The sequence below is a fragment of the Melanostigma gelatinosum genome, assembly GCF_949748355.1.
Source record: "Melanostigma gelatinosum genome assembly, chromosome: 21".
Taxonomy (NCBI): Eukaryota; Metazoa; Chordata; class Actinopteri; order Perciformes; family Zoarcidae; genus Melanostigma; species Melanostigma gelatinosum.
Genome location: NC_136654.1, coordinates 20,042,078 through 20,061,152, shown reverse-complemented (window position 1 = coordinate 20,061,152; position 19,075 = coordinate 20,042,078). Strand labels below are relative to the sequence as shown.

At 43.0% G+C, this 19,075-nt stretch overlaps 2 protein-coding genes across 2 annotated transcripts in view; both read right to left on the bottom strand.

The window, feature by feature from the left end:
- Positions 1–432: 432 nt before the first annotated feature.
- habp2 (hyaluronan binding protein 2) lies at positions 433–6,226 on the bottom strand (the record flags this gene model as incomplete). The annotated part of the gene is made up of 13 exons (XM_079292787.1): positions 433–1,364; positions 1,471–1,616; positions 2,224–2,385; positions 2,510–2,652; positions 2,760–3,021; positions 3,166–3,257; positions 3,622–3,796; positions 3,886–4,002; positions 4,138–4,254; positions 5,586–5,696; positions 5,769–5,876; positions 5,972–5,999; positions 6,140–6,226. 13 exons carry the CDS (start codon positions 6,224–6,226, stop codon positions 1,188–1,190), a joined length of 1,725 nt encoding a protein of 574 aa, XP_079148913.1. The 3' UTR covers positions 433–1,187.
- A 189-nt stretch (positions 6,227–6,415) lies between these two features.
- The window catches only part of dnmbp (dynamin binding protein), a 38,554-nt gene continuing 25,894 nt past the window's right edge, over positions 6,416–19,075 (bottom strand). Inside the window, exons 5-17 of the mRNA XM_079293682.1 lie at positions 13,991–14,208; positions 13,433–13,532; positions 12,974–13,121; positions 11,722–11,739; positions 10,443–10,642; positions 10,207–10,337; positions 10,003–10,107; positions 9,694–9,822; positions 9,244–9,579; positions 8,935–9,120; positions 8,629–8,827; positions 7,827–8,530; positions 6,416–7,510 (exon numbers count right to left, since the gene is read on the bottom strand). Coding sequence (XP_079149808.1) covers positions 7,325–7,510; positions 7,827–8,530; positions 8,629–8,827; positions 8,935–9,120; positions 9,244–9,579; positions 9,694–9,822; positions 10,003–10,107; positions 10,207–10,337; positions 10,443–10,642; positions 11,722–11,739; positions 12,974–13,121; positions 13,433–13,532; positions 13,991–14,208 — 2,660 coding nt within the window. The 3' untranslated portion in view covers positions 6,416–7,324. The remainder of the gene's footprint in view (positions 7,511–7,826; positions 8,531–8,628; positions 8,828–8,934; positions 9,121–9,243; positions 9,580–9,693; positions 9,823–10,002; positions 10,108–10,206; positions 10,338–10,442; positions 10,643–11,721; positions 11,740–12,973; positions 13,122–13,432; positions 13,533–13,990; positions 14,209–19,075) is intronic.

The following is a 19,075-nucleotide window of genomic DNA, read 5'->3' as shown; positions in this document are numbered from 1 at the left end:
AGAGGAAAATCTAACAAAAACATTCAGTCAGACTTTGATTTGTTAGCTGAGCTGTTTTTTATTCAGTGATCACTTTACAGTGGGTGCAATAGCATATTCTCAATGAACAGCACTATATATATAATGTACAGAATGTGGAGAAGTCAGAGTTCAGATCAGACCACAATCTCGCTCTCCCTGTTCGTTACCCTCCTCTTACAGGTAAACTGGGTCCTCACCTGTTCGCACAGTGTCAACTCAGTTAAAAAGTGTACTCAGGTTATTGACAAGTGGAGTGCTAGTAAACACTTCATCGTATGCCATTCAACTTTACCCTTGCATTTACCGTAATCATCACCTGCATCAGGACAGTTATCGTTAGGCAAGCACAAAGAGTTTGTGCTTGCCTAACGATAACTGCAAAATATAGCCCGTATGTCACGAATTCCCCTTCATATTAGTTTATTTTCATCCTGTCTGCTTATTTGACTAACTCTCCTGTCATTTCAGATCCTACCATCTCTCATTCCCCTCACCTGGTCCTCCACACCCATCTCACCTGCAGCCCATTCCCTCATGAGCCCTCACTATTTAGGTCCCTTCACTTGCACTTGTTCTCTGCCAGATTGTCTTGTGTGTGTCTCTGCCAAGCTCTCCAGTGTTATATATCGTACTATTCTGATCTGCCTGTTCCGACCCTGTCTACCTGTTTTCTCGACCTTGGATTTTTGCCTGCCCCTTGTTGGATTTGTTTGCCTGTTTGGACTGACCTCCCGGTGTTGACCCTGCCTTTACCAAGGAAAGAAACCTAGACCTGAATCTTGTCTCAGAGTTGTGCTTTTGGGTTCTCGTATCTGTAATCCTTACACCGCAGGCTTTGATGAAATCCCCTTTTGTACACATTCCTCATTATCAAAGAGTCATTTGTTTGTTGCTGAAGATACATTTAAAATAATTCAAGAGGCATTTTTTCATTGTTAAAGCTTTTTCATTGTAAAGAGACTTGAGATTGTTTCTGAAAGTAAATATTTCAGTATTATATGGTTGGGAACTGGCTGGCAAATCAGTACCGTCGCACCACCGTGAGGTGTACATGAGTTAAAACATGACAACTTCTGAGGTAACGTGTCACAAGTTTGGCACTCTGGGCACGGAGGTCTCAGAACATTACAGAGTCAGTGGCAGCATGTCAGAAATTCTCATATACATTATGGGAACATGTATCCTTGTGAGAGTAAATGACGAGTGATCCAGTCAACAAATCTGCCGACGTTGGCGTAGACACCAGGCTTGTTCTTCAAGCCGCAGCCGTCGCCCCAGCTCACAACACCAACAACATAGTGGGTCCCATTACGCGCACACACCAGAGGGCCACCAGAGTCACCCTGCAGCGACAGAGAGGAGTCATTATCCCTTTTCTTTATTCTCATGAATACAGTTACAAGAACGTATACGGTAGTATAGATAAATAAGAAATCACATCTCACAGACCTGGCAGGAGTCAACGCCTCCTCTTAGGTAGCCTGCACAGAACATGCTGTCGTCCAGAGAGTCTCCGTAAACATGGGGAGCTTTACATTTCTCCTGGGCGATCAGGTGAACACGAGCATCCATCAGCTTGTTTGTACCAAACTTATCTGAGAAAAGACGGAGAGTCGAATCAAACTGACTGTATGTTCAAATTCATTGAATGACACGTTAATTAAAGGATATAGTTCGAGAAAGAAACCACTTTAATGTCGTGAATGTGGGTGTTGTGACGTCCCTGCCTCTAACAGCAGTGGTGGCTGATTGACTGATGCAGAGCACCTGGTCCTTGAGCATAAAGCCCTGCTCCAGTGTTGCTCTGGCCGCGGGTTGTCTCTGGTATACGTGGAGTGATCGCTGCCGGTTATGTTTGGTTTTGCTGACAACACACAGACTTTATCACACACGCACCACGTTGACATTCCTGATGTTACTGACACACTTCATAAAGTTAACTATTTGGTTAAAATAACACTTTACGTAACCATCATCTGTTGTGTCTTTGCCGTGTTTGTCATAGCCTAGGAGCCGGGTTGTGACGGTTTAATCTCAAAACTGGCCTGTTTTTCTTTGTTCAAATCAAGTGTACTTTATTCCTTTTGACTAAATATCAACTACTAATTTGCATAAACTGACCTTAACTTAAACTGATCATTATGTTATGACAGTTTGCTATTACAGACTGCATAACAGTTTGTTAAGCAGTCAGTAATAGACGGTGCCAATAAAAATGATACTTGCGTGTTTCAGTCACACCCCATCCTGAGATCACACACTCCGTCCCGCTGTTGAAGGGCTGGTTTGGTAGGCAGGCTGTCTTTACATAGCGGGTCTCTTTGGCACAGTACGGTCTGTCCATGACTTTCAGCTGAAGCATGGCTGCACAGGAGAAGCACAAAGCAAGGAACGATGCAGTACCAGTATACCAGTACATTTAACTTCCATTTTTACGTGGATACATTAAATAATTACATTTATATATGAAACTATCGTTGCACCTCACCAACATCATTATAAAGAGCGAACGGGGTCTCCTTGTAATCCTCATGCACGATGGCCTTCTCCACAGGAATGACCTGATCGTATATTTCATCCGTCTTTAAGTCCACTCCTCCCAGCACCACCTGCATTTCCACTCCACTTATACTGGACAAACAGCAAAAGAGTTAAATAAAGGTCAGGTGTGTGTCCATGTGATGAATGAATTCACATCTGAAACTACTTTTATCCATCAAATCAACACTGGAGCTTACATGCAGTGTGCAGCAGTCAGTACCCAGCAGGACTCGAGGAGGATGCCTCCACACATGTGGTTGAAGCGCCCTGAGGAGCCTTTGGATCTGGTCTGTACGGAAACCTGCCAAGGATTAGCCCCAGGAGGAGACTTCAACCCTCCAAAGATCCTGGAATAGCGGACAGGCTGCGGCCTCCCACACTGGGAGAACTGGGCAGCAGGGACGTCCGGCTTGGCTGGAGTCGGATCTATTTCATGAATGGTCGGTGGGGTGGCTGGAGCTGGGAGGGATCAAAATTAGATATGTGGAGGCCAGGATCTTTCTCTGTGTGTGTGTGTGTGTGTGTGTGTGTGTGTGTGTGTGTGTGTGTGTGTGTGTGTGTGTGTGTGTGTGTGTGTGTGTGTGTGTGTGTGTGTGTGTTTACCTCCGGAACATTTCCTAACTTTACAATATTCCCACTTCAGTGTGCCGTTATTGTTAATATAGCACCAGGGCTGATCATCTCCATCAGGGTTCCTTGAATACAGAGATTGTCAAACGGGTATTTAAAAGCTCAATAGCATTAAATTATACGTTAAAAAAAAAAAAGTTACAACCTGGCAGCCCAAAAGTTTTTCTGAACTATGAATTTTAACAGCCTATTACTTACTCAAAAAAGACTTTGATTAACTTAATGAACCAGTTACTGACCCTTTGAAAGCGTGCCTAGAGTTACTAAGAACGGTTTTGAAGAAGCTGCAGAGTTCATCACTAAACACAAAGTCTTGAGTACATAACATGTAGGTGCCTCACATGGACTGTGTTGACATTTACAGACAGACAAACATGGTAATGTCAACATGAAGTACATGTGCAATATTTACACAAGACAACTCCTCACCTGCAGTAATTGTGTGGTCCAATTCCATCAAAGCCTGGATACCCTTTGATGGGATCTAACACCCCTTTCTGCAGGATGAAATAGGAATTCCAGTCCAGACACTCTTCCCCTTCAACTGTCACACTCACCACGCCGCGGTAAAACTCTCCGTCCTCTTGGTAACAGTCGTTTGGCTCTAGGACAAAAAAATCATATATTTGTTTCGCCAAGTGATACATATGTGTGTTTTTTTTCTATTTAGGACAGAGAGAGAATTGTATTTACCAACTTCGCAGAACTTTCCACTATATCCACGAGGACAAGAACATTGGAAGGAGGAGCGTTTGGGAGCCTTCATGCAAGAGCCTCCATTCTGACAGGGATTGGGCCTGCAGCGAGAAGCTGTGAACACAGGCAAGAAAACCAGCTCATGATGTCCAGTGCAAAGGCATCAATGCAATATGACTTTGTGAGTGGAATATAATGAGAAATCTAAATCAATAACATGCTGCTCTATATATAACATTCTAAACAGACCTTTAGTGCAGTTGGGTGGTTTGTATGGATGCTTGCACTTGCACTCGTAGAATGGAGCAGTAGATGTGACAACACAGCTTCCACGGCCACATTTCACGTTCTTGCAAACATTAGTCACTGAAAAACACACGGTGCATTCATTCATTTAGTTTACATTTAATACATGCAGATCTGCCATCACTGCATGATTGCTTTGTCTGTTTGTCAGCCTTCTAGTTTTACCTGTTTTCTGTAAAGCGATTTTATGTTGTGTGCTAACTTTCAGCTTAACAGTGTTTTGTATTGATTGTCTGTATTGTGCATTTCCTACTTCATATGATGCTTGCCTTACTCCTCTAAGCTTTTTGTCCTATTCAGCTGCTTTATGTTTTGCTTTCTATTCTGCTAATAGTAGATGCTGTGTTGTATTGTTTTAATGCTGATTAACATCTGACCAACAGTTCAGAATTAGCCAACAAGATTAGCACATTTACAATGATGTTGATTCATCATTAAATTCACTGATGTGTGTCTGGTTTTTAAACTGTTACATGGTATGGCCCCGCCTCCACTGAGTGATTTTATTAAACAAAGCACTCAAAGCAGAAGACTCACTAGATCTGCTTCAAGAGGCGATTGTGTAATTCCACATAGGTCAAGCTCGTTCAGTAAATCTACGTTCTCTGTGAAGGCAGCTCACTCGTGGAATGCTCTACTACCACACATACGCGCACAAAATACGTACAAAACATTCAAGCATAACTTCAAGGAATGGCTTGTTGCCAATCAGGTGTGCCAGCATTGATGTGCTGTCTGTCCTGCCTGCTTGTTTCGTCTATATGTGCATTTGTCTTGTTCAGTGTTGCTATTTTCCACATTTTTGTTGATGTGTATGTTATGTGCTTCAGTGTAATATACCTGCTTGTCCTGTGGGTGAGTCTGTTCTGCGTGACGCATGCTGAAACCTGTTATGTCTGCTCTGCTTTAATGTCGTACACTTTTCTTTTGCTGTGTATTGGTTTTGTCTGTACGTTGCTGTCCGTTTCTCTATGAATTTTAATTCCGTTTCAATTTGAGATTTTGTTATTTTAGGCTGCCTTGAAACATCTGGCCGGGGACAGCAGATGGAAATTAGCCTCTCTGGCTAACTATGGCTCACTTAACTGTTGATTAGTGTGCATTGGCGCTGAAAAAATAAAAAAAATAGATGTACATTGTCCCTGAAAATAAATAAAATCAAGCTTAAAATTACATTCAAATCCATTTCGTGAAAGCTAATGTGTGTAATGTATATTGCTAACACTGTCTTTTTCAATCCTCTACTAGGTAGCTTTAACTTAATGCTGAAACAAAAGAAAAAAAGTAAAATCTGTGAAATGATTATTCTCAGAATGTATTAGGGTTAGCCTTTCAGTGCAAAACATTGAATATTATAATTAAGGCTCTCATATCCTTGATCTCAGTCATACCTGTCTGACACTTCTTTCCTGAGTACGGCTCAGGACAAAAACATATGAAGCTCCCGTCAGCAGCTTGGTCACAGCTGCCGCCGTTCAAACATGGGTTTGGATCACACTCACCTAAATGAAGACAGAAACACATCAAATGCTTGCTACAGTAAAGACCAAACAATCAAACCAGACGTAACTTACCTGCGACATCCAAGAGTTCATATAACCAGTCATCTAGAGACAAATCAAAGTCTTCTGCAGGGATGTCGGTGGTGTAATCGTAATAATACTCATCAAGCCACCCATCAACTGTGAGGGAAAAAAGAGGCATTTAGGCATTCCAGTTATGAAAGACTGAGTCAAGTTTTAGTTTTACTGCAAAGTAAAATTGAAAGTGATTTTACCACCAAAGTCATCTGTTTCTGGGATAACCTGGAACAAAATATAAACATTCATCAAGTTGACTCAGTTTTAAGTTTTGCATCTCTTCCAAAATATGAATTATTATGAAAAGGGAGATTCCATGACATCTTAGACGAACTCATTTCATCCTGTGCTACATGCATACTTACATGCAAGTCCTGTCCGAGCGCACTGAGTGCACACAGTTGTAAGAGTAAAGCTTTGAAGCAGACCGTGTTGATGTAGACCCTGGCCATGATGGGACCAGTGAACGGCTATGGTACGCTTTTTGCACCGACTGTCCTAAATAATCCCTCACAAACACAGAGACTGGAAACACTCCACCGACCTGTTAATCATTAGTACGCCACATTGAATGACCCTGATCTTGCACAACAGAGGAAAATCAAACAAAAACATTCAGTCAGACTTTGATTTGTTAGCTGAGCTGTTTTTTATTCAGTGATCACTTTACAGTGGGTGCAATAGCATATTATCAATGAACAGCACTATATATATAATGTACAGAATGTGGAGAAGTCAGAGTTCAGATCTGACCACAATCTCGCTCTCCCTGTTCGTTACCCTCCTCTTACAGGTAAACTGGGTCCTCACCTGTTCGCACAGTGTCAACTCAGTTAAAAAGTGTACTCAGGTTATTGACAAGTGGAGTGCTAGTAAACACTTCATCGTATGCCATTCAACTTTACCCTTGCATTTAATTCATATGGTCTATATTCATATCATACAACACTCCAAATTCTTCTTGATGGCTGCACAGACACGTCAAAACTTGCAACCACTGGATAATCATCATAAGTGCCTCAAACCTTGATTGTTGAACTGTATGGTATAGATTCATCTAATATTCATTCATCATTCTAGTGGTGTAATGAACCACATGCAGAAACAAGTCCTTAACACAGTGCTCAGTCTGTCTACATACCACTTGGTTGTTGAGAAGAACCTGTCTGAACCCAAAACATTCATATTTCCATTGCAATCTCCCAATGCGCTAACCTTTAAGAATGCTCTCTTCAACATACAATTCACTGTCTTCAGCACCAGAGAATATGGCAAACAATCTGGTGCAATTCACAGGGTTTTCCCTGGAAACAAGAGGGAGTAGGGTGCAGTTTCCAGTCAGTAAAAATAATATAAAAAGACTGTAAATATCGGCATATAATGCTAACTTTTAGGAGCAGAGTCAGCAGCAATAGTCAGTCCTTCTCACTATCAAAGTCCATGACAACAGATCAAAAATAAGTCAGAGATGCTTGTTTGTCTCTTTGTTCTGTCTGCTTGCAGAGTGAGACTTCTTCAAGTCCAAGTACAGTCTCAGGATCAAACTTGCTTCATGTATATTCTGATTTGCGGATGTAGTTGGAAGGCACGTAGCCTCGCCGGCCTCCTGCCTCCCCCAGCCACCAGTCACCGTTGCCGTTCATGTCCTTGAACTCCAGTATCCGCAGCCGCTGATTGGCTGAGATGCTCAGTTCATTGGCACAACGGGCGTCAAAGGAGTAGAGAGCGTAGTAAATCTAAAAACAAATGAATAAAAACAAAGGCATCGTTGGTTTGTGTGTTGTCTTTTTCCATTTTAAAAGCAGAATCAATTAACATGTTCGGCCCATCTGGTGGTCGGATGAAGGATGGCCGTGACAGACAGCAGTGCACACCCCACTGCACCAATGTTTACCAGGATTGTTTGTTTTTCGACAAATGGGATACTCACTCATCAGAATAACTCAGATTCAAGTTTAACGCTAGTTACTACAATCAATTTAATAAATGGTCTGCCCTTGATTTGGTATGGTAAACGTTTGATTAAATCACAGCAGTCACACTAAATCTTACCTGATGACTATCTAATTCACTCTCATCTTCTGGTTCCGGTTCCGGTTCCGGCTCCGGCTCCGGCTCCGGCTCCGGCTCCGGCTCGATGTACTCATCTCTGGAGTAAGAACTTTTCTTCTGGCCACTACTATCTCCATTTTTCCACTGGTATGAACTGTAGGTTTTGTCCGTGTGTCCATACCGCTGTGAGCGATTGTTTCTGAGTGAAGAATAAGAATCTGTCTCCGAGAGGTCCGCCATCTCCTTGCGGCTGCTCAGACTTGCGTAACTCGCGTCGTACGTGTCTCTGTGATTGCCTGAATGCCGGTAAGAAGGCTCTGTGTCTCTGAGACCGGAGGAATTCCGATGCGTTTGGTCCGAGTATTCCTTGCGATTTGAGGGATTTCTCGGGGAGGAGTTTATGGAGTTGCTCTGACTGGCAGACTCGAGGCTGGGTGCATCTCTGTGCTGACTCCTACGAGATGAGGCAGAGTCCAGCGAAGGGTGCGGCGATGAATGGCTTTGGGGCTGCGATGTGGAAAAGCTGACGGTGGCCGCGTCCTGGTTAAAGGTCAGTGTGCTGTTGCTGTTTTGGCGGGAGAAAACAGGCGAGGAGCCGCCGTAGCCTGACTCATTCGACGATTGGCTCTCGATGGAGACGTCTGAATGGCTCCTGCGTGGATTGTAGAGTTTGAGGAAGGAGCTGTACACAAAGCCATTGCCGGCTGCAAAACAAAAAAAGCAAGAGAAGACATGGAAATAGATTTTATTGATGCGTCACACATCAAAATATGATAAATTAAAAACAGTACAAATGACCTACCTCCGTTATCAATTAGCCAGCGGTTGTTGCTCCCCATGGGGTCCTGCTGCTTGATTACACCCACAAGGTCTCCTTCTAGTATAGAGATGTCCAGATCCTGCGCTGCATTGAAGTTTCTCTCTGCCTGGAAAAGTTTCTCAGGACCATAGCGTACCAGAAGTCCTGCACGGTGCTCATCAGTCTGCATGATGTGGTTGGGCTGAAAGCGACAAGGACAAGACTCGCGGTTAGATCGTGATCTCCTCGTGCATTCTTCATTACATTCATCATACGGTATGGCACAAATGGAATGAGAGCTCCACTCACAGGCGCCTGCAGCTTTTTAGAGATCTGCTTCTCAAGCGTCTTCTTCTCCAAGGTCTTTTTTGTGGAGGTGGCTGGAGGGAGGTTCTCTGGGCAGAAGCTAAAGCTCTGCAGAAGTTGGAGAACTTGACCGTACTCTTCTTGGAACTTAGCGATCAGGTTGCCCTCTGTGCCAGCTTTGCTAGAAAACTGGAGACAAAGTTGAAACAGTCTGAGTTATTTAAAAAAAAAAAAAGGTTTTCGAATCAGTTCCATATATTCATCAGAAAATGTCCCATTTCCTTGAAAACCCTCACGAACAAAGTTACTCACAGCCTGGAGGAGGGGCCTCAGCTCTCCCAGTGTCATTTTCGTGAAGTGCTTCTGGGATTGAGCGAAAGCTCTCACACAGCCGGTCAACAGCTCCTCTGCTGCACCGTGGAACTTGGGGAGCTCGTCCAGAAGTTGGGCGTTGAGCGCCTCATAGTTGTTGCGCGCCGCCTGCAGCTCATCCTGTATGCGGCGGTCCTTGAGTCGGTCAGCGCGCTCCTTGCAGTTGTCGTAGTCCAGCAGCTTGTCGAAGCGCTTCTGGATGAGTTTGTGCGGCCCAGCGAACATGAGGAGGAGCTGGGTGAGCGGGTTGATGACTAAGGCCTCTGTGCGCTCCTTCTGCTCAGGGAATGGGGGAAGAGGGTTGGCACATAATGTGATGTGATCAAAGGTCATTCCTAAATGCACTTTTACAGCAACTAAGTGAGGCAAAAACAGAGGAAGAAGACTCACAAATTGTGTGAACTGTTTGTCGCTGATGCAGCGGTGAGCTCTCTGGAAGCACTCGGGGTCGAGGACACTTCGCTCTGAGTAGATGTCACAGAAGCTGATGGCTGCCAAGACCTTTACAGATGCTGATTCCTAGAGAGATGTTGTTCAAAAATACAAGTAGTCCAAGACAAAATATTGAGCATTTAATCAAGATGTAAGATTTTGCAATGAAAATGGCATGAATCAGACACAGTATGTATTTCTAAGTTGATCTACTTCTGATGTGGTCTAAATAACAAAGACACTCATTTCTGTTGTTCATGCTCCTACCCTTATATGTTGCAGGTACAGGGAAATGTCCCGGATAAAAGACTTGATGAGTCTCTCCTGCAGCCTGAACTTCTTCTCAGCCTCATCAAACGCTTCATCTTTAATCTGTGGAAACGACAAAGAGGACAAAGATAGAAAGAGATCAGAACCAGCACGTTTTCATGCACGACACCACTTGGGTATGCAAAATGAGCAGTGATGTACCTGGGGTGAAATTCCGGTGAGGTGTTTGAGGTGGCTGCTGACACGGTTGGATTTTTTGATAATGGAGTGCATGCTCAGCTTGGAGATCTTGTCGATGAACGTGTCCTCGTCGACTTTCCTGTACTTAACCACTGTGGGCAGCAGAGGGAAGACAGTTCAGACTCTGTACTGGATAAATACTTTTCCAAACACAGAAAAAAAAACAGCAGCCTTTAAGTTCGTTTTTTTTTTTTTACCGAGGTCCTTCCTGCGCTTGTACTCATTGATGTTTACGTTGATCTCTTTGATGGCCAGCAGAGCTTGAGTCAGCAGGGGCCGGTCGTGGTGGCTCTCCGGTGTGGCCCCCAGCAGCTCCATCAGCAGCAGCGGGTAACGCATCACCCGCTGCACCGGCTTGATTAAGAAAGAGCCGAGGTTGATGTAATTTGTTTTCCCCCTGAAGAAGGGACGGAGACAGCAGGATAGCGTTTGGTTGTAGGGAAACAATGTGTGAAGAGTGAGAGACTCTCATGTACAGTCGGCATTCCAGCCACTATCACAGTCACAGCTATTGATTCATGTTCCCATGGTCATGTAACACATGTCTCTATATCATGTGGATTGCATGATCCAATGATATGTAATCATCACATATTCACATATTCTGATGATGGTCAATACAATGTTGGGGAGACATGAAAGAACAGGCAAGGCACCATAAACAAAATGATTGATTTGCTTTGCTTTTAATGCGATCGAGAGGACAAATTCATTTAGCAACCAACTCAATTGGTTATGAGATCACTTTCTTCTAAAGTAGAAATCTTTTCTCATTATTAAAAGATCATTTCTTGCTGTTGACATAATAAGGATAAGAAATTGGTGTTTGATTTATGGCATCTTATGAGCAAATTTAAGATGAACCCATTTCCACTTCTATACAGTAAAACATGTCAAACACATTTTTCATATTCTTTATTGTGTTAGAGGTGGATTTTTGGTGACCAGATTTTCTCTATTCGCCATAAAGAGAACTTTCAACACTTCATGTCACAACATTCTCATAATATTGAGAAAAGATCAGTGAATGCAAAATGCTGTTGCTGTTTTAATCCAGAAGATGGCATTAGATGTTTCCCAGAATCAACAATTACTTTGCAAAGCCACAGAAGAGGATGCATACTTTTCTTCACAGTATGCAGAATTCACATGCACGTGCAAACACAAAACACAAACAATAAAATATGAGTTCATCCCAGTCAAGCAGAGATCATTGAAATGGCAGCATAGATGTTTTAAGAATCCTCCACACCTCAGTGCGCACACACACACACACACACACACACACACACACACACACACACACACACACACACACACACACACACACACACACACACACACACACACACACACACACACACACACACACACACACACACACACACACACAGGTAATTTCCAGGGGGGTTAGTGAGCAAAAGGCATGCGATTCTCAAGCTGGAAATCATGACAACACTCGTTATGGAGACTTACCACTCGCGATACATGGCCCTGTTGAAGGGAAGATTGGAAAAAGACAGAAAGATAACAAAAACAGGATTTAAAAAAACCTATGACCTGATGATTATTTTCATGAATGTTACAGTGTTAAATTCTGCAGTACGTAAAAGAGTAGTTGCTTCTGCAGAGACTAAATCCACAAAATTGACTTGAACTTTGCGAGGTCAATAAAAAAGCCACGGTTGTTATGGTTTTTGTTTTGTGAATTTTCTCTTAAAGCTGGACCGAAGCCCAGTGTGGCAGTAAAACCTGGCAGTTTCTAGTCGGTGGCAGAACACATGACCTTTTTAGAGCTCAAAGGGCTGCAACATGCGCAGACGCACTTTAGAAAAGACTATTGCAACATTATGGTGAACTTACAAAACGACAGGAAAACTGTATTTCAAAAGTAAATGTAAAGAAAGGGTTGGCAGCACACACATCTGTACAAGCTCCTGATCCTTTTGTTTCATAAGACTCTCTCTTGGAACCAGCACACTTTTTTCCTACAGCTTCTGGTCGAACTAAACCTGTGTTTATCTTCAAACACGGATTGCTGACCTTAATTTACAACAGCGTAAAGTCGAATGTATGAGTCACTGATGGTGAAACCAGACAGGTGAAACCAGGTAGGGCACATTTTTGTCACTGCAACACATTACTGAGGAGCAGTCAAACTGCTTCATCGAATAGGGTTCCTGTTGCGTGCACACAGCAGGAGTGGAGTTAAGGTATTTCTACAGAAAGATGTTTCAGACTGAAAAGGTACTTCTTATGTTTTAAAGATGTACTGCAACTGCCCTTCTCTATCAAAACGTGCCCATGAATCATAGTTCAAAGTCTGCTGAAGAAACCCCATCATAAATTAAATCCATGTGACTATCGGCTGAAAGGAAACCTCACTGTAGTCTTGAACTCAATAACAACGTGACTGCAATGCCTTACATGTCTACAAACTCCATTTCAAAGTTATTATTCTACTGTAAAACCTGTTGAAAGTGACATTTTGAAAAGAGTTTCATGCAAACAATAAATGATCCATAGCCTTTTATGGTTAATGTTTTATTTCAACTGAATATTTATATTAGTGGCCACTCTTGCTTCCATGTTCTCATGCTTTTACACACACACACACACACGCAAATCTTTGGTAACTCAAGTGCAAAAACACACAGGTCCAAGCTGAAATCTCAAACTGCTGAGTGACCCCTTTTTCAGACATATTTTCCCCCGGTCAGTGACTCACCTCAGTCTCTCCAGACACTCCAACACGTGACACTGGATGTTTTCGTCCTTCTCATAACTCTCGAGCAGAGAGATGGCATCATCATGGTTCTGACAGTAGATCTTGTAAACGTCTTCCAGCTCCGCTTTGAAGTCAAGAAATATCGTTCCTGAGACCAGAGGGGAGAGAAACGTAAGGTCGTGTGTTCATTTAAAAAGGGAAACGAGAGGAAGGAGGAGGAGGAGGAGATGTTTTACTTGTATGAGAAATTAAGTTTGCAGAGACATATCAATGTGGGGGCAAAACTTAACGATGAATTAAACTTCCTCTAACGATTTCAAAGTTCAAATTCTTGATAGTTGACAGGTGACAGTTTATGGTTGAAACGTGACTAAAGTACAAAGCACAGCATGCAGGAAGAAGTCGCCGGTGAAAGGATTACGTCACAGGATATGCATCTTTTAAAAACTGGCTTCTTACCAATAGAGTCTGTGTCCTGCAGTGTTTCAAACAGGCGTTGTGACAAGTCGATCACTGAGCTGATGTTGCCAAAGAGCCCATCAAAGTCCACATTCTTCACCTTTTAGGAAATGCAGATAGAAAGTTTCAAAACTGGAAAAAGGTTCCTCAGTGAAAAACACTTTATGATTGTTTTTCTTTTGAAGTTGTGTTTTGTTTCAATAGACTGAATTTAGAAACCTAGAAAAGTCCATGAAATCATATCCCAAATAAGCTCAAAACGTATCTGTTACTTTAAATTGTCTGTTTTCTCTTTGCCCTTGTTGTCTCAGTAAAACGATCTGTTTCTCTTGGAGCTGAATAATATTTCACAGGCACCTCATATCAACATAGCCCCACAAATCCAAACACATGAAATGTAAATGTGTTCAAATAAACGTCTGTGTTCTGTGCTGTGGTGAAAGGGACACCATCCCTTGTCATTTCTTTAGCCCTTATTGTAAACAAACCCATATTTGACAGTGTTTCAGGCAAACTCTCTTAACGTACGCCACCTCCCCCACGTCCACATCTCTTCACCTGCTTCTTCTGCAGTGGCTCGATGATCTCCTCGACACACATCTGCAGGTCTTTGATGTAGTCCTTCTCAGTCTGCAGCAGCTCCTCGATGACCTTTGACCTCTTCTCCAGCATCCTCAGCTCGGGATCCTCGGTGCCTGTGCCGCCGGCGGCGGGGGTCGAGTCCGAGGTCGGGGTCGAGTCGAGCGGTTTGGGCTGGGACGACAGGAGCGTCATCTCTGGAGAGACGGGGAAGGAGACAGATTCAGGCTCCATCTGAACTGAACTGAAAATGGTTTTCTTCTCTTTTATCATTGTAATATTTTTGATAAGCAGTATTTAAGATCAATCTATCAACTTCTGCTGATTAGTTGCCATGAAATTGGCATGAATGCAAAGCTTGTTGGAACAAAACGCACAAAGGGATTCTTCTAAAGATAACAGAGTCTAAAAAGGGAAATAGAAAAACGTTCCCAGCCCATGTCTCCATTCATTGTTTCCAAACACACTCCTGCCCGCCCACCCACCCAGCCCACCCGTTACTCTTCCTCTTGTCTGACTAGCTTTTGATCATTGTCTGTCCTCTCACTCCCAGAGGGCTGATCTCTGGGGGTGCCTGGGACTGGAGGGAGAGCCTGGTTCATGCACCGCTGCTCTTCATGAATGGACCCAAAACTGGAGTGGACTCAGGCTCTTTGTGTGTGGCACAATGGCCTGTGACAGCAGCTACAGGCGTACAGGCTCTCAGGGACCGAGCAGGCATCGAAGAAGAGGCAGTTAGAGGGGCACTGAGGGGAAAGAGATAACAGTACTGGAGAGTGATGATACATGTTGTACATCTTTAAAAAAATCGATCTGTATCTTTTATTACTTAGTGAGACATTAAGCTCTTAGGTTAAAAGGAGATCTCGTGATTGTCAACAAATCCCATTCAAAGGAAACTGAATTGTTTGTGTATCCAAAGTCTGAGCTTATTCCTTTGTGCCATCGACCTCCATTGCCATCCAAAAACTCATCAAATCAATTAAGCCACACTGTTGGACTTGCTGACATGTTCTTTTATTGCTGTGAACATGGTCACTGTGGTTTATTTAAAATCAATCCCACATGCACCACTGTATGGTGCTGTAAATACTCGCCAGAGCACCAAATCTGCAGCTGAAAAAAGTCCCCGAAAATGTACTCCTGTTTAAGTAACGTCTGCTAAAACCTGCAGTTTTATAATATAAGTTACGCTCTATAAATTCGGAGAGTTTTTATTCAAGGCCCATTTTTTTGAAGATCGGAACAAATGGCTAAGGTGGTCATAAAGTATCATGAGCCGGACTAACACCATGTTGATGTCTCTTCATGGATTTGTTGACAAAATATAGATTATTAGCAGCCTTATCCTGGAAGTGTGACTACGAAGTGTTGTGAAGCAGCAGAAACGCGTGTGCCACAAGTTAGAATAATATATTTTGATTGGATCAGTGTGATAAATTAGAATAAACTTCTGTTACATCTCAGTAGCAGAGGAAGCAGTATGTGCGGCGTTGTGTTGACGGACGACGGTGACGTCACCCTTGCTCCTTGAACAGATGCTGTCAGGGGCTAATGAAGTTAACGCTGCTTACCCTCATTAGACCATGCACTTGAAAATACTTGCATGCCCCCCCCCCCCCCACACACACACACAGCCATCCTGTTGCACCGTCACAGTGTTGTTTGAATCACAAAAAATTTTGATCCAACCTGTGACCACTTCTCACGAGAGTCTCGAGATAAGATCAAACGTAAGACCTTGCAAAACTTAATTGCAAAACTTTTACATTTTGATACAAACAAAGATTTTTATTTAATGACCCGACTGTGTGTCTGATCCTCGGACCACCTGCCTTTTGTCCCCCCCCCCCCTCCCTCCACCCTGACCTCATCTTTCTTTCTTCACGTGACTTGGCTAAAGCTCGACTCAAAAGGAGCTTTTCTCACCGTCGCTGCTGCTCTGCCAACTGCCACCACTCCAGCACTTCACCCGCACCGGCGAGAAAGTAGCTCACTAACGGGTTTTAAAAGTCATATAGTATCAACACAATACAAAGAGAGGCTGAAAACAAAAGACTCAATCGGCTCATTCCCAAGTTCGATCCTCCACACACACACACACACACACACACACAATTACATCATATGCTCCACTTCACATGGTTAAATACGCAGCGATTTCCATCATCACCAACCTGCGAAACAGCATGACCAGAATGTGACCCACTTCTAGGAAATTCCACTTTTCTTTGTTCTGTGAAGTATTGTATAGATGGAGGGTACAGGCATCTTGTTTGTGTACACACACACACACACACACACACTTGACGCTTGAACTATAATTAACCTCATTAATTTCAACTCTGTTGTAACTCCTGCAAACTGCGATTTTTGGTGATTGAGAATGTATTCAAAAATATTCTTTATCCGATTACTGGTTTTGAAAGAAATACATTACATTAATGAGCCAATCGCAGGTGCCCGTAACATGAGGTGGAACATAAAACTGTCAGCCTGTGGAACTGGATCTGCCCGTGTCACTCAGTCTGCAGTAACAGGAAACGCCCACGTAACAATCACTTCTGATGAAGCATTAGCATCTCATGAAGAATCACACACCTGTGACTGGATGCCAACAATCTGAGATGAATCAATCAGTGCAAACATGCTGCTGAAAACCGCAGTATTGTATCAAGCCAGCAAATTCACCCCTAGTTTTCTAATTCGGAAAACAAAGTATTCAGGGAATTTCTATTCAGAATAAAGACTTGTTATCCTCTCAATCAGGTACAACCATAGACTGTATCTACAAAGACTTAGTCTTAGACACCCGTTGGTGCGTGGATTGCCGTATTGAAGCCTCAAGTTTGGCATTTTGGCCGTCTGCATCTTGTTTTTTTGGCAACCAGAAGTGACACAAAAGGGGTGAAGCTAAGTACAACTGAACGCTAAATAACAAGACATTTTTAGGGGACCAAAAACGCTTACTTTCCTAAACTGCAAACACATTGTGAAAGGGTTAAAGTTATAAGCCCTAAATCATGCCCTGCTTTATGTCTATTTTGTGAGGTTGCAGATTAAAATATAATGCAGTTTGATTTAATCATCAGTTCTTTCATTACTGTAAAGCAGTGGTCTGACTGTAAACAACTGTTGACTGCTTACACAATACCTGCAACATGACAACCATTAACGTGCTGTATGAGATATGAAGGCAACTGCTAAGTAATTATCCAAAAAGCAATGTATTGCATTTTCAGTCCTAACAAAAAAAAACATTTGACAGGTTCAACAAAAGAGATCTTTAAACTCTTCATGGGTCAGAAAACGGTTTGATTAGATCTGGGTGGTGCGTACTCTGCAGGGGGCTCGGAGGTGGCTGCACAGAAAGCGGGCGGCACGAGGGTTAATGAATGAGCGCTGACCTGGTTACACATGTTAGAGAGTTTGGAATAATAAAGCAAAGAGACTGCCTGTGTAATGTTTGGTATATAGGGGGAGGGGGTTATGGGTCATACAGGGGATGAGAACTGATTATTAAATCCATTAACGCTGTCGATGAGGCTCTGACAATTTTAAAAATGTTGAAGTTAAAACCACTTGATTGCCATCACCACCCCTTTATGTTCCACAACACTAAGCTTATAGTTAAAAATACACCGCAGCCTGGATTTCTGGGACAGCCACAACAGGGAGTGTGCTTAATAGCGCTATGAATCAGTGCGTCACACCTCCCATCTTCCAACACTCAGTATGACTGCAGTCACAACTGACACACCTGCACAGGTCATCAAGGATTTAACAAAAGGCAATGGTGCATATCTGGTGGCACAAACAGAGAACAGCCCAGTCAGACTGCATTGCTTAAGGTTGAGCAAAGATTAGTGAGATTGTGACTGGAGTGTTTGCTGTCACATGACTTATGGTGAATATGCATCGTCTAATTTATATGATATCCTGTGTTTGTCGTTCGTTTGACCGGAATCAAAGTGTTAAGTTTTACTTAACTTTTACCACTTTCTCCAGCTTCGCCCACTTTAATGCACGCGATGATGTTCATAATATTCATTTGGATCCACAAAAGAAACAACGAATTTTAGGGAGAATATTCCTTGTAATGTTTGCTCTCGCCAATGCACTATAATTCGCTGCCTCGTACACAGACAGAAAGAGAGCACGAGGGAGAAAAGAGAAGACGTCTTCTCTTTTCTATGAGGCTTCACGCACCTGCTGCTCGGAACTTTCTTCAAACCCCTTCAACAACAAGCGCACACCCCGACGCACACACATGGTGGTTCAAACAACGACACCCATTCTGCGATAGTCCATTGTCAATCTGAAGTCCAGCTCCTGAGCCTTGTAGAGGACTGCGTGTCCCGCTGCAGAAACTCCATTCCAGACCTCCAATTACCATGAGAATGGATGGGAACCCACCATCATTAAACACACACACACACACCAGGGAGGACGACCACTCTGGCAGAGAATAAAACCTGGAGCTGGACCGTCGCTGCTTGTTGCTTCGGATGAGATGAGAAAACAGGTGTCCTGCTTCAACGTGCTGCATCCCAATACTACATACTAATGGACATAGCACACGGTGTTGGCTAGTATGTAGTGTGGCATTGGGATAATGTACCTGTCACGCTAGCCTCTATCCTCGCCTCTTCTAAAGTTTATGTCTGACATGACAAACGTCTTTACTGTGGTTAACTTTATATCCTGACTTCACATGTTGGTTGTCTGTCCTTCACCTGTTTACGCACCGTCAGGTGTCACATGAGAGTCAATACTGAGCTTGATTCATCTATTTGTTGAAAGGCATCTAATTGAATGTTATATTTCAGATATTAACGTTTGGTGGTGAAATTCAGAGTATGATGCCTTGTTCATCTGGTCAGGTTTTAATGCTGCTATTACATAATACAGCATACAGCTTCATTTCTCAGCTTTTACGCCTCAAGAACTCACATTTGGCTATACTGTAAGATTTGTTAGGGGGTTTACTGAGTAGCATGGATTAAGTCCAGTTCTTTGATTAATCTGTTTCATGTTTCACAGTTTACTGACACCTGACCTCCT